The 14708-nt window shown below is 43.8% G+C and overlaps 1 protein-coding gene across 3 annotated transcripts in view; it reads left to right on the top strand.

The window, feature by feature from the left end:
• Positions 1-1533: 1533 nt before the first annotated feature.
• Positions 1534-14708, top strand: part of LOC138759108 (transient receptor potential cation channel subfamily V member 6-like) — a 66677-nt gene continuing 53502 nt past the window's right edge. For all 3 annotated transcript variants that reach the window (XM_069929019.1, XM_069929018.1, XM_069929017.1), the window contains exons 1-2: positions 1534-1979; positions 11599-11696. In XM_069929019.1, coding sequence (XP_069785120.1) covers positions 1849-1979; positions 11599-11696 — 229 coding nt within the window. In that variant the 5' untranslated portion in view covers positions 1534-1848. The remainder of the gene's footprint in view (positions 1980-11598; positions 11697-14708) is intronic.

Raw genomic sequence — 14708 nt, 5'->3', positions numbered from 1 at the left:
ACAAGAAAGGCTCCCAAAGGGACTTGGTCCCTGAACATGTTGGAGGTTGGATCTAGACCTCTGGTTGCCAATGGATTGAACGAAAGCTGTGGGAGCACTAGAGGCAAATCAGATTTCAGATTTATTGTCAAGAGTACATACATTATATCACATTCAACCCTGAGATTCCTTTACCTGTGGCTGAGGCAAAATAACCACTTTTTGGTAGTGGAAAAAAACTACATAACGTGCATATGTAAGCAAGTAAAAGACTGTAAACAAACAGACTGCACTACAGAGAGGAAAAAAATAAAGTACCCAAGTGAAAGTCCTTAAATGAGTCTCTGATGGAGTTTGTCATTGAGGAGTCTGATGGTGGAGGGGGAGCAGCTGTTCCTGAACCTGGTGGGGAGAGTCTTGTGGCACCGATACCTCTTTCCTGATGGCAGCAGCGAGAACAGAGCGTGTGCTGGGTGGTATGGATCCTTGATGACTGCTGCTGCTCTCCAACGGCAATGTTGCCGTAGATGATGTCCAAGGCTGAGTCCTCTACTTTTTGCAAGGCTTTATGCTCGGGGGTATTAGTGTCCCCCATACCAGTCCATGATGCAGCCAGTCAGCACACTTTCCGCCACACATCTATAGAATTTTTCCAGGGTTTCCAATGTCGTATCAAACCTCCGGAAACTCCTGAGGAAGTAGAGGTGCAGTCGTGCTTTCTTCACGATAACATTATTGTGTTGGGCCCAGGAAAGATCCCAAGAACTTAAATTTACTCACCTCTGATCCTCCAATGACCACTGGATCATGCATATCTGGTTTTCCCTTCCTGGTCAAGAATCAGCTCCTTAGTTTTGGAGACATTGAGTGCAAATAGTTGTTGGTGCACAATTCAGCCAAGTTTTCACTCTCTTTATGTTTTGCTGACTTATCACCTTTCTTTATTCAACCCACCACCGTGCTATTGTCAGTAAATTTGTAGATGATGCTGTTTCCATACTGAGCCGTACATAGGTGTAAAGCAAGTAGAGCAGGGGGCTAAGAACGCAGCCCCGTGGTGCTTTGGTACTGATAGAGATCATGGAGGACACAATCTCATACTGTAAGGGGTATCGGGCAACACTAATGGTGACTCTTTGTCTGTCTCACGGGAGGCAGAAGAAAAAAGTAATTTTCTGTACTCTCACATGACAATAAAGGAAACAAAACTTGAATCTATTTTGTGTCTCCCTCTCTCCTTCCCTCTGTTCACCTGAAAAGCTTCAGTGCAGTTTACCCCAACCCCAGTTATTCTAGGTGGAACAAATTCTGCAGGTGTGGAAACGCTGCACACAGAATGGATCTGAATGTTAGTATTTGTTGATGGGAAACTTATCACCTCCTGAACATTGTTTCCCAACAAAGCTGTGAGATCTACATTTGGCCCTCATTCCCTTGGTGATTAATCACTCTGCAACATGATATTTTGCCAAAAGTAACAACAAAAATCTCCTGGCTGCTGTGACTCTGCCCTCAGTAGGAGTGACCAGTGCAGGTCAGCTTTCGTCTCTTCTTAAAGGGGCAGTTGTAAGCCACGGAGCTATCCCTTGTCTCCAAGTTGAGCTCCATTCTGCACTTGGCAAGTTTCACCTGTCTTTTTTTCATTTTATTTGACTTTCAGTGGACAGAAGTTAACACGATGCCAGTCACAAGCTGAGCGTATTGGACCCTGAACAGGGGAAGGCTCGCAGCCAATCCTTACCAACTTCAAGGACGTTGATGACTTTAAAGGCTCTTTGGGAATAGAGGGAGCATTTAATTCAAAATCCTCTGATAATCATTCTTTCTGGACAATAAAAACAAGAGCTAAGAGGAGGCAACAGGTGAACGATGATGGAAGCTCGATTGGGAAGAGGAAGATGGTCTGCCTTCAGTTGTGTCAACAAGTTGATGCTGAAACTGCAGTCCCGGATTGCATGGGAGGAGAGAGTCAACGAGCTTCACGTGAAGCAACAGAAAAGGTAAGAGCTTGGCTCTTCTTTCTTTCTTTCTTTCTTTCTGTGAGGAGAGGGGTTGGAACTTCATGTAGTTTGCACTTCCAGCTGCTGTTGTAAACAGGACAAGGGCAGATTGTGACTGAGTGGACCAACCCCTGTGATGGTTAAATAGTCAGTGGCTGATGTCACATATGATACATTCAGTGCAAAGCTGTTCAGCACCTGTGAGCCAACTTCACATCTGCCGCTGACTGCATGGGTTATCCTGGGTGCTCCAGTTTCCTGCCATCCTCCAAAACCTAGGGGGTTGTTAGATTAATTTGGTGTAATTGGGTGGCTGGAAGGGCCTTCTACTGGGCGGTATCGTTAAAATTAAAAAAACAATTTAAATTAAAATATAGCCATCAGGTGACACATTTGGAATTGAATCCAGCAATTTGTTTCCCTGTGTTCCCAGCAGGTCCTTATCTAGTACATAGAATACAGAACAGTCAAGCACAGGACAGGCCTTTTGGCCCACATGTTTGCCCAAATTAAAGTGAAACTGCTGTTTTCGTACGGTCCTCAACCTGCATATTCTTGTCTACCTAGAAACCCCCGTTAAACATTGCTGTTGTATCTGTTCCCACCACTACACTTGGCAGCCCACTCCAGGCACCCACTACTCACTGTCCATGTGAACATCTTGCTCAGCATGTCTACTTATAGATCCCCCTCTCCATATAATATAATATAACCATATAATCATTTACAGCACAGAAACAGGCCAGTTTGGCCCTACTAATCTGTGCCGAACATGTTCTCCCATCTTGTCCCACTGACCCGCATTTAGGCCATAACCCTCCATACCTCTTCCGTCCATATACCTATCCAACCTTTCCTTGAATATTAGCATCGATTTCACTTCTACCACCTGTAAGGTAAAACATCATGAGATGGGAATGTGTAAGGAGTTACCCTGTGCAGGGCTGTAACAAGAAGGGGAGGTGTCCTTGTACTCCTGTTAGGTAAAACATCATGAGATGGGAATGTGTAAGGAGTTACCCTGTACAGGGCTGTAACAAGATGTGAATGCATCCTTGTACTTACAAGATAAGAGAGACATTGATGGATTGAGAGGCAGGAAGCTAGCAGGGAAAGGATAGCAACAGTTTTAGTCATTGGACAAGTAATGATATGATGATGTTCTAAGCACGTATCCAAGGGTATAAAAAATCACCATTTTGTTGATAACGGCAGAATGCATTCTCCGACTAACATGGTTAGTTGCAAGTGTTACAATCCGGTAATAAAGAACAAAGAACCCTGATTTCGACTCAGTCTGGTGTTTGTCTCACTCATTCATGAACAAAGCAGACCTAACACACCTCTGCGGGAAGTTCATTCCATGCCCCTACCACCCTCTGTGTGAAGAAATTCCCCCTCATCTTTCCCCTAAATGTTTCCCCGTTTACTCTCAATCTTGTTTGAATCTCCCCCACTCTCAATGGAAAAAGCCTGTCCACATTGACTCTATCTTTCCCCCTTATAATTTTAAATACCTCTATCAAATCACCCCTCAATCTTCTACACTCCAGGGAATAAACTCCCAGTCTGCTCAACCTTTCCCTATAACTCAAGCCCAGAAACCTTGGCAACATTTTCGTAAATCTTCTCTGCACTCTCTCTACCTTTTTTATATCCTTCCTGTAATTCAGTGTCCAAAACTGCACACAGTATTCCAAATTTGGCCTTATACAATTTCAACATTTCATCCCAACTCCTGTATTCAATACTCTGATTTATGAAAGCCAACATACTAAATGCCTTCTCCACCATTCTATCTACAGGTGAATTCAACCTTCAGGGAACTATATACCATGACTCCTAAATCCCTTTGTTCCATTACACTCCTCAATTGTCTACCATTTAATGAGTATGGCCTTCGCTGATTAGTCCTACCAAAATGTAGCAGCTCACATTTATCAATATTAAACTCCATCTGCTGTCTTCCAGCCCACTCTTCTAACTGTCCTAAATCACCCTCTTAAGGTTTGATAATTTTCCTTACTGTCCACAACACTGCCAACTTTTGTATCTGCAAATTTACTAATCCAATTTGCTTCTGCCTTTAAAAACGTCCTCTATTCCTGCCATTTCAGTCTAAGGCCCACCTGGCTTCCAGCCAAACAGGCCATGGCCCACTAGTGGCAATGACGGAGCAATATTTTCAAGTCAAAGGGAGCTCTGTGAGAAACACATCTTTATCTCAATGAAGTATTTTATTTAACATTTTTAAAGACCTGCATGGAAGCTGTCTGTGGCCCTCCAGTGAGACATGGCCCACTGGTTGAGAATGATTATTTGTACGGCTCCTTATGACTCTGCTCAAAGTTGATGGGGTCCATTTCATAAGACCATAAGACACAGGAGCAGAAATAGACTATTCAGCCCATCGAATCTGCCCTGCTATTTAATCATGAGCTGATCCATTTTCCCACTCAGCCCCACTGCCTGGCCTTCTCTAGGATGCCCTGGCTAATTAAGAACATTAATCTCTGCCTTAAATACACCCAATGACCTGGCCTCCACAATCGCATGAGGTAATAAATTCCACAGATTTACCATCCTCCGGCTAAAGAAATGCCTTTGCACTCTGTTCTAAGTGGACGCCCTTCAAACCTGAAGTTGTGCCCTCTTGTCCTAGATTCTCCTTCCATGGGAAACAACCTTTCTCCATCTACTCTGTCCATGCCTTTCAACATTCAAACTATAGGACAACTTGAAGGTAAACTTACATGTTGAGACAGTGGTGAAGATGGCATATGCAAAGCTGACATTCATAGAAACAGAACATTACAGCTCTGAAATAGGCCCTTCAGCCCTTATAGTCTGTGCCAAACTATTTTCTACCTGGTCCCATTGACCTGCACCCAGTCCATACCCATCCAATCTATGTACCTGTTCAAATTCTTCTTAAATGTTAAAATTGAGCCCATATTCAGTTGGCAGCTCATTCCATACTCCCACCACTCTCTGTGTGAAAAAGTTCTCCCTTATGTTCCCCCTATAATGTTCTCCTTTCAACATTAACCTATGTTCTCTGGTTTGTTACTCACTGACCCTCAGTGGAAAAAAGCCCACAGCTCTATTCAGAACCCTCATAATTTAAAAAAACCCTATCAAATCTCCCCTTGTTCTTCTTTGCCCCAGGGAATAAAGTCCTAACCTGTTTAACCTTTCTCTGTAACTCAGTTCCTGAAGTCCGGGCAGCATCCTAATAAATCTTCTCTGCACTCTTTCTAAAATATTGATATCTTTCCTGTAGTCAGGTGACCAAAACTGTACACAATTCTCCAAATATGGCCTCACCAATGTCTTTTACAAATTTACCATAACATCCCAACTCCTATACTGAAAACTTTGATTTATGAAGGCCAAGGTGCTAAAGGGTCTTTACAACCCTATCCACCTGTGATGCCACTTTCAGGGAATTATGTATCTGTATTCCCAAATCCCTCTGTTCTACCGCATTCCTCAGAGCCAGAACATTCACCATGAATGTCCTTTCTTGGTTTGTCCTTCCAAAATGCAACACCTTACACTTGTCTGCATTAAATGCCATCTGCCACTATTTCCAGCTGTTCCATATCCCTCTGCAAGCTTTGAAAACCTTCCTCTCTAACCACAATGTCGCCAATCTTTGTGTCATCTGCAAACTTGCTGATCCAATTTACCATATTATTATCCAGATCATTAATATAGATGACAAACAACAATGGTTCAAGCACCAATCCCTGAATCACACAACTGGTCGCAGGCCTCCAGTCTGAGAAGCATCATCCACCACCTCTCTGTGACTTCTCCTGCACAGCAGAAGCCAAATCAAATTTACTACTTCACCATGAATATTGACTGTCTGAACCATCCTGACAAGCCAACCATGTGGGACCTTGAAAAGGCCTTACTAAGCTCCAGGTAGACAACATCCTCAGGCTTTCCTTCTTCAACTTTGCTGGTAACCTCCTCGAAAAAACTCTATAAGATTGGCTAAACATGACCAAACACGCTCAAAACAATGTTGATTATCCCTAATCAGTTTCTGGCTATCCAAATTCTTATATGTCTGATCTCTTAGAATGCATTACAATAATTTACCTACTACTGATATGAGGCTCACTGGCCTATAATTTCCAGAGTTACTTTTGGAGCCTTTTTTAAACAGCGGAACAACATGAGCTACCCTCCAATCCTCTGGCACCACACCTGTGGCTATGGACACTTTAAATATTTCTGCCAGAGCCCCTGCAATTTCTACATGAACCTCCCTCAAGGTCCGAGGACATATCTTGTCAGGCCCTATGGATTTATTTACCCTTATTGTTTTACGAGAGCACGCCCCTCCTTCTCTTTAATTTGTATGGGTTCCATGACTTCACTGCTTCACTCCACAACTCTGTCCCAGTTTCCTGAGGAAATTCTGATGAATAAAAACATTTAAGATCTCCCTCATCTCTTTCGGCTCCATACGTAGTTTAAAAACTCTGATCTTCAAGGGGATTAATTTTTTCCCTCACTATCCTTTTGCTCTTAATTGTAGAAACCGTTAGAACTTTCTTTCACATTATCTGACAAAGCAATCTCATGTCTTCTTTTAACTTTCCTGATTTCTTTCTTGAGGTTTTTCATGCATTTTTATACTCAAGAACTTCATTTGCTCCATGTTGCCTCTACCTGTTATACACCTCTCTCTCTCTCTCTCTCTCTCTCTCTCTCTCTCCTTTCGAACCAGATCCCCAATATCCCTCGAAAAGACAGGTTCTGTAAACCTGTTAACTTTGCCTTTACTCCTGACAGGAACAAACAAACTCTGTATTTTCAAAATTTCACCTTTGAAGGACCTCCAGTTATCTCGTACATCCTTGCCTGAAAATAACTTATTCCAAGCTATGCCTTCTTGATCCTTTCTCATTTCCTCAAAATAGTCCTTTCTCCAATTCTCCCTGTCCCCTGGAAGGATTCCATTCTTCCAAATTCTCTGCCTTTGTCACACCTGCACCCATGCCAGATCATCAGAGATGTCCTCCTTCTTCAAACAATGTGGCTTTCCCTCTACCACCATCATCTCGGGCCTCACTCGCATATCGTCCATTTCCTGAACAACAGTCCTGGCCCCCTCAATGCCCGTGCACAACAAGGATAGGGCTTCTCTTGTCCTCACCTACCACCTTACCAGGTTTCATATCCAACACACCCTCCTCCACCATTTCCACCACCTAAAATGGGATACTACACGATCCCATTTTATGGACACATTCCGCCCTCCTCCCCTCTCTGCCTTCTGCTGGGACCACTCCCTCTATGACTTCCTCCCTCCTCATCACTTATTGTTGGGACCTACCTCTGTGACTGCAGGAGATGCTCCACTTGTGCCCACACCACCATTCAGGGCCCCAAACAGTAATCCCAAGTGAAGCAACATTTCACTTGTGAATCTGCAGGGGTCACCTACTGCATCCATGATCTCGTTATGGTCTCCTCGACATTGGAGAGACTGGATGTAGACTGAGAGATCACTCTCGGCTGGCTCTGTCTGCAGAAATTCCGTGGATCTTCCAGTGGCCACCATTTCAGTTACCCATCCCCTTCCCTTGCTGACATGTCCATGCATGGTCTCATTCAACCACTCGTAATTTGGAGGGACAACATCTCATCTTCTGACCGCCCCCCTCCCTTCTTCCCCCATCACCTTTCCCTATATCTGTCTCTCCATTGCAGAGGGAGCCAGGGCAGATAAGCCAGAAATGGAGAGATGCGGGTGAGGACTGATTTGATGGTGGTAGAGGGAAAGCCATGTTTGTGGAAGAAGGCAGACATTTTGGATGATCTGGACTGGAAGACCTCATCTTGAGAATAGATTTAGCAGAGACAGAGAAATAGCGAGGCGGCAATAATTGCGAGGATGGCTGTGTGTGAGGAAGTGCAGTTGAGGTAGTTGTTGAATTTGGTGGGTTTGTATAAAATGTCTGTGGAAAGTTCATCTCCAAGTATAGAGACATAGAAAAATCTCAGTAAGTCTCACAACGGGGGAGAAATCCAGACCAACAAATGGGTATGATAATCCTCAGTAATTTCTGCCACCTGTAATATGATCCCACTACCTGACACACCTTCCCCTCTCCTCCCTTCTCTGCTTTCTGTAGGGACCGTTTCCTCCAGATTCCCTTGGCATCTTTCCCTGTGACCACAGGAAGTACTGCACCTATGCCCGCACCTCCTCCCTCACCACCATTCTGGGCCATTAACACTCCCATGCTCACACATCTGCCCATGGTCACATGTACTGTCCCACCAAGACCACCTATAAATTGGAGAAGCAACACTTAATATTGTGTCTGGGCTCTCTCCAACCAGATGCCATTGACATCGACCTCTGGTTTCTGCTGGCCTACTCTCCATTCTCCCTCCCTTCCCTTTCCCTTTGTCTTCTTTCCTCCAGCTCTCCTCCCCCTTCCCTCTCACAGGGCCACCCCCCTCCCCCTGTTTGCTGGTGTGTCCTCCCTCCCTCCCTTATCTGGGACTGTCCTCCTCCCCTGTCCCTCTCCCCCCCACCACAATTACATTCAGTCACCTGCCTACATTTTTTTCACACTTTGATGAAGGGTTCAAGCCAGGAACGTCAGTTATGTATCTTTCCATTTGCTATATAAAGGTCATTGTTTGACCTACTGAGTCTCTCCAGCTTTGTGCTTTTACTTCACTAGGATGGTTCTGGGAATGAAAGGGTTAACAACATGGAGCATTAGACACCTCTTGGCCTGTATTCATTGGAATTTAAGAGAATGAGGGTGGATCTCATTGAAACATTTTGAATGTTGCAAGGAGTAGAAAGGTTGTTTCCCATGGTGGGAGAGTCTAGGACAAGAGGGCACATCTTCAAGACTGAAGGGTGTCTGCTTAGAACAGAATTACATAGGGATTACCAGAGGGTGGTAATTCTGTGGAATTGGTTGCTACAGGTGGCCCTCGAGAGCAGGTCACTGAGTGTAATTCAGGCAGAGATTAATGGGCTGTTGATGAGTCAGGGCATCAACGGAGAAAAGGCCGGGCAGTGGGGCTGAGTAGGAGAATGGATCAGCTCATAATTAAGAGATTTGGCAATCTATTCCTTCTGGTTTTATGATAGAGACAGTGTGAGTTATCTAAGATTGGAGAATTCAATGAGCCCAGAAGATTCTGGCTGGTCAAGGTGGAAGATGAGGGGTTGGACCTCAAGCTGGAGTTGTACAATGTGTGCCACAGGCAGACAGGTTGTAGTGGGAGTGATTTGGAGCATTAAGAACACATAAATGGGATCAGGGCATGGACACCCACTTCCTGAAGCCTGCCCCACAATTCAATATCATGATGGCTAATCTGTACTGGCCTTAATCATTCTTATATTCTTTCTAGAAGGAAGGGTGTAGGGCCTGAAATGTAACTCTTTTTCTCTTTTCATTGATGCTACTGGAGCTGTGGAGATTTCTCAGCAACTATGGTTTTATTGATTAAGATCTGGCTTAAATTCAGAAAATCTTCTGGCAACTGTGCGCCACGCCTTTGCAGCTGTAGCGATTGGGATCGGGGTTCGAATCCTGCCCTGTCTGTAAGGAGTTTGTACATTCTCCCCGTGTCTGTTTGAGATATCCCCAGGGGCTCCAATTTCCTCCCACCGTTCAAAACATACTGGGAATGTAGGTTAATTGGATGTAAATTGGGTGGCATGGACTCATGGGCCAAATAGCCTGTTACTGTGCTGTATTTTTTTTAAAAACTGTCACTGGTGAGACGATGTCATCATCCAAGAACAACTACAAGGATATATCTGTGAAGTGCTAATGTTTTCTGGGCCATCCAGATTGTCAGGATTTTTTTTAATTTTAAAATTTAGACGTACGGCACTGTAACAGGACAACTCGGCCCACAATTCCATACCGCCCAATTTATGCCCCATTAACCTATACCCTGGTACGTATTGAAGCAGCAGGAATACTGCTACAGGAAGTCCAAAGTTAACTGTCTCAAAGTCCCTGTAAAGCTGTTTCCAGTCAGAGCTCCAATAGCAGGAATCATGGAGTGTCCAAAATGCCTGTTCTGCCCATATGCCAACAATCACCAGCTCCTATGAAGAGACTTTTGACTTCTCTATCAGAAAACACCAGGACTGATTGAATGAAAATTGATTTAATTAATTTAAGGATAATCAAAGAAGCACAAATGCAAGATGGCCTTTGGAATGGACACACTGAATCGTAGTTAAGGATAAAAGATTTACAGAAAGAGATCAACTAAAAAACTGGCAGCAATTGGAAAGAGTGCAGATGATCCATGTTGTTGATATCCATGACATGGATTCTTTAGTGCTGCCAAAACATCAACATCCCGAACACTTACGAGAGCTAAGGATGGAGGAAAGTTTAACAGTGGTAGAGCAGCGATCAGCATCTGCTGCAAGGAGCACTACGAAGATTTCCTCAATAAAGATTCCATCTTTGATATGACTCTCCTTGATGCCATTCTGTGTCAGTCTCTCTGCCCCAACATCAATGCTACCCAGCTCCAGCAATTGGATGAACTGTGAAACTTTGGGGCTATTTGTGTATTTGTAATTATTTTTCCATGAGCTTTCCTGGATCCCATGTTACACATCAGAGTCAACCATTAGACATTAACTCCAACACTCATGCAGGCTGTTTTGCCGATTTTATCCATCCAGCTCCCAGTTGTACAGATCCATCATCTCAAACTCTCTAATTTCATTTCCTGTAACCCTGTGTCATATATCTTCGTCCGCGAAGCCAAGCCAAAGAAAGAAGTGTCATGTGCTGATTAACATTCCTTGCAATCTTCCATTACTTGTCTACCAGCACCTCGTTTGACTGTGGGAGGAAAATGGAGCACCCAGAGTAAATCATGAAAGCCTCAAGGGGAATATGCAATCTCCATAAAGACAGCAATAGAGGTCAGGTATAAGCCCTATGAGACAGCTGAGTTACCTGTTGCATTATCCTATAATCCCCAGCAAAAACCACAATGCTGGAGAAACTCAGCAGGTCCAACAGTGTCCTTTATGCAGCAGAAATAAAGATACAGAACCAACGCTTCAGGCCTGAGCTATTCATCAAGGCAAAAATAAAAATGGAGGTCGAAGGGTTTCCATCACTTTTATTGAATACTTCACAAAATTCACAGGGCTTCAGAATAAAGAGAAGCTATTTGACAAAAGAGATAAATGATTTATTTGGATAAATATTTATTCCAAAATGCATGGGCTTGTAGATGATACAAAGGCAGCATGAGTTGCAATGAGTATACGGAGAGGCTTAGAGAGGAGACAGCCAGACCTATTGAACTGGTTAGGACACGGCAAAGAAATATAATGTGGAAATATAATATGGGGTCCAAGTCTCTAAACATACTGAAGATAGAGATAGACAATTTTAGACATGGAGAACACTAAAGGAGCTGTGGTTAGTTGGCGGGGGGAGGGGGGGTGGTGGGGGTGGAGGAGTAACAGTGAATGGTGGAGTAGACATGGGGTGTCAAAGTGCAGAGGCCAGTCTTAATGCTTTATGTTCCAGTGCTCACTGTGCCATTTGCAACTCTTCCCCCCCACCCCCCCCAGGATTGCCGAGAAGCCTCTGTTTTCAGCTGCAAGAGCAAATGATGTGAATGCCATCAAAAATCTCCTCGACTTATCAACCGTGGACCCTTTTGAGAAAGGTGAGATCCCACAATTTATTGTGTAAAAACAAAATATTTTCCACACTGAGACACCTCTATCATCACCCCTCAGTGTTTTTATAACCCACTCTCTGAATGAATAACTTACCCCTAATGTTTCTCCTAAACTTTCCCCTTTCTCATATTTATCTCTCCTAATATGAGTGGAAAGAGCCTGCTCGCATTTACACTGCCTATACCTTTGTAAACCTCTATCAAATCTCCCCTCATTCTTCTATGCTCCAAGGAATAAAGTCCTAACCTGTTTAATCTTTCCCTGTAACTCAACTCCTGAAGACCCAGCAATAATTCTCCAAATTTTGCCTCACCGTTGTCTTATACAATCTCACCATAACATCATAACTCCTGTACTCAATACTTTGATTTATGAAGACCAAGATGCCAAAAGCTTTCTTCACAACCTGTGACACCACTATCAGGAATGAAGATACCTTTGTTCCTCCACACTCCTCAGTGCCAGACCATTTACTGTGTATGTCCGACCTTGGTTTGTCCTTCCAAAATGCAACATCTCATGCTTATCTGCATTAAATTCCATTTGCCATATCCTGGCCCATTTTTCTAGTTGGTCCAGATCCCTCTACAACCTTTGAAATCCTTCCTTGCTGTCCACAGCAACTCTAATCTTAGTGTCATCAACAAACTTGTTGATCAAATTTCCCACATTATCATTCAGATCATTGATAACAGCAATAACAAACAGCAATGGCCCCAGCATTGATCCCTGAAGCACACCACACATCACAGGCTTCCAGTCTGATAAACAACCATCCATTAACACTCTCTGTCATCTCCCATTCAGTCAATTTTGAATTCAGTTTACAACCTCTTCATGGGTACCTAATGTCTAAACCTTCTGAACTAGCCTACATGTGTGACCTTGTCAAATGCCTTACTAAAGTCCATGTAGACCACATCCACAGCCTTTTGCTCATCTATTTTCTTGGTAATCTTCTTGAAAAAGTTGCATTAAATATGACCTATCAAATACAAACCCATGCTGGACTATCCGTAATCAGTCCTTGACTGTCCAAATACTTGTATATCCGATCTCTCAGAACACCCTCTGATAATTTACCCACTACTGATGTCAGGCCTGTACTTTCCTGGTTTACTTTTGGAGCCTAGCTGTTTTTAAACAATGGAACAACGTGAGCTTTCTCCAATCCTCCGGCACCTCACCTGTGGTTAAGGACATTTTAAATATTTCAGCCAGGGCCCCTGTAATTTCTACATTCATCTCTCTCAAGGCCCGAGGCAATATCATGTCAGGCTCGGGGATTTATTCAAATTTATTTGTTTTATGAGATCAAGCCCCTCCTTCTCTTTAATCTGTATGGGTTCCATGACTTCACTGCTTGTTTTCTGTACTTCCCACAACTCTGTCCCAGTTTCCGGAGGAAATTATGATTAAAAAAAAACATTTAAGATCTCCCCTATCTCTTTTGGATCCATACATAGTTTAAAAACTCTGATCTTCAAGGGGACCAATTTTTTCCCTCACTACCCTTTTGCTCTTAATTGTAGAAATCTGACAAAGCAACCTCATGTCTTCTTTTAACCTTCCTTATTTCTCTCTTGAGGTTTTTCATGCATTTTTATATTTAAGGACCTCATTTGCTCCATGTTGCCTCTATCTGTTATACACACCTCTCTCTCTCTCCTTTCGAACCAGATCCCCAATATCCCTCGAAAAGACAGGTTCTGTAAACCTGTTAACTTTGCCTTTACTCCTGACAGGAACAAACTCTGTATTTTCAAAATTTCACCTTTGAAGGACCTCCAGTTATCTCATACATCCTTGCCTGAAAATAACTTATTCCAAGCTATGCCTTCTTGATCCTTTCTCATTTCCTCAAAATAGTCCTTTCTCCAATTCTCCCTGTCCCCTGGAAGGATTCCATTCTTCCAAATTCTCTGCCTTTGTCACACCTGCACCCATGCCAGATCATCAGAGATGTCCTCCTTCTTCAAACAATGTGGCTTTCCCTCTACCACCATCATCTCGGGCCTCACTCGCATATCGTCCATTTCCTGAACAACAGTCCTGGCCCCCTCAATGCCCGTGCACAACAAGGATAGGGCTTCTCTTGTCCTCACCTACCACCTTACCAGGTTTCATATCCAACACACCCTCCTCCACCATTTCCACCACCTAAAATGGGATACTACATGATCCCACTTTATAGACACATTCCGCCCTCATCCCCTCTCTGCCTTCTGTTGGGATCACTCCCTCCCCATCACTTATCGTTGGGACCTAAGTCTGTGACTGCAGGAGATGCTCCACTTGCGCCCACACCTCCTCCCTCACCACCATTCAGGGCCCCAAACAGTAATCCCAAGTGAAGCAACATTTCACTTGTGAATCTGCAGGGGTCACCTACTGCATCCATGATCACGTTGTGGTCTCCTCGACATCAGAGAGACTGGACGTAGACTGAGAGATCACTCTGTTGAGCACCTCAGCTGGCTGTGTCTGCAGCAATTTCATGGATCTTCCAGTGGCCACCATTTCAGTTACCCATTCCCTTCCCTTGCTGACATGTCTATGCATGGTCTCATTAAACCACTCATAATTTGGAGGAACAACATCTCATCTTCCGACCGTCCCCCCTCCCTTCTTCCCGCATCGCCTTTCCCTATATCTGTCTCTCCATTGCAGAGGGAACCAGGGCAGATAAGCTAAAATGGAGAGATGCGGGTGAGGACTGATTTGATGGTGGTAGAGGGAAAGCCATGTTTGTGGAAGAAGGCCGACATTTTGGATGATCTGGACTGGAAGACCTCATCTTGAGAATAGATTTAGCGGAGACGGAGAAATAGCGAGGCGGCAATAGGATGACTGTGTGTGAGGAAGTGCAGTTGAGGTAGTTGTTGGATTTGGTGGGTTTCTAAACATCGCAAATTATTTATCTAAGTTCTAATAAAGCCTGGACACTCACAATGAATGAATGGGTCTTAGGGTGCATTGAGGGACCTTGGGGTACA

This window comes from Narcine bancroftii, chromosome 3 (assembly GCF_036971445.1).
Source record: "Narcine bancroftii isolate sNarBan1 chromosome 3, sNarBan1.hap1, whole genome shotgun sequence".
Classification (NCBI taxonomy): domain Eukaryota; kingdom Metazoa; phylum Chordata; class Chondrichthyes; order Torpediniformes; family Narcinidae; genus Narcine; species Narcine bancroftii.
This window is presented reverse-complemented; position numbering and strand designations above follow the sequence as displayed.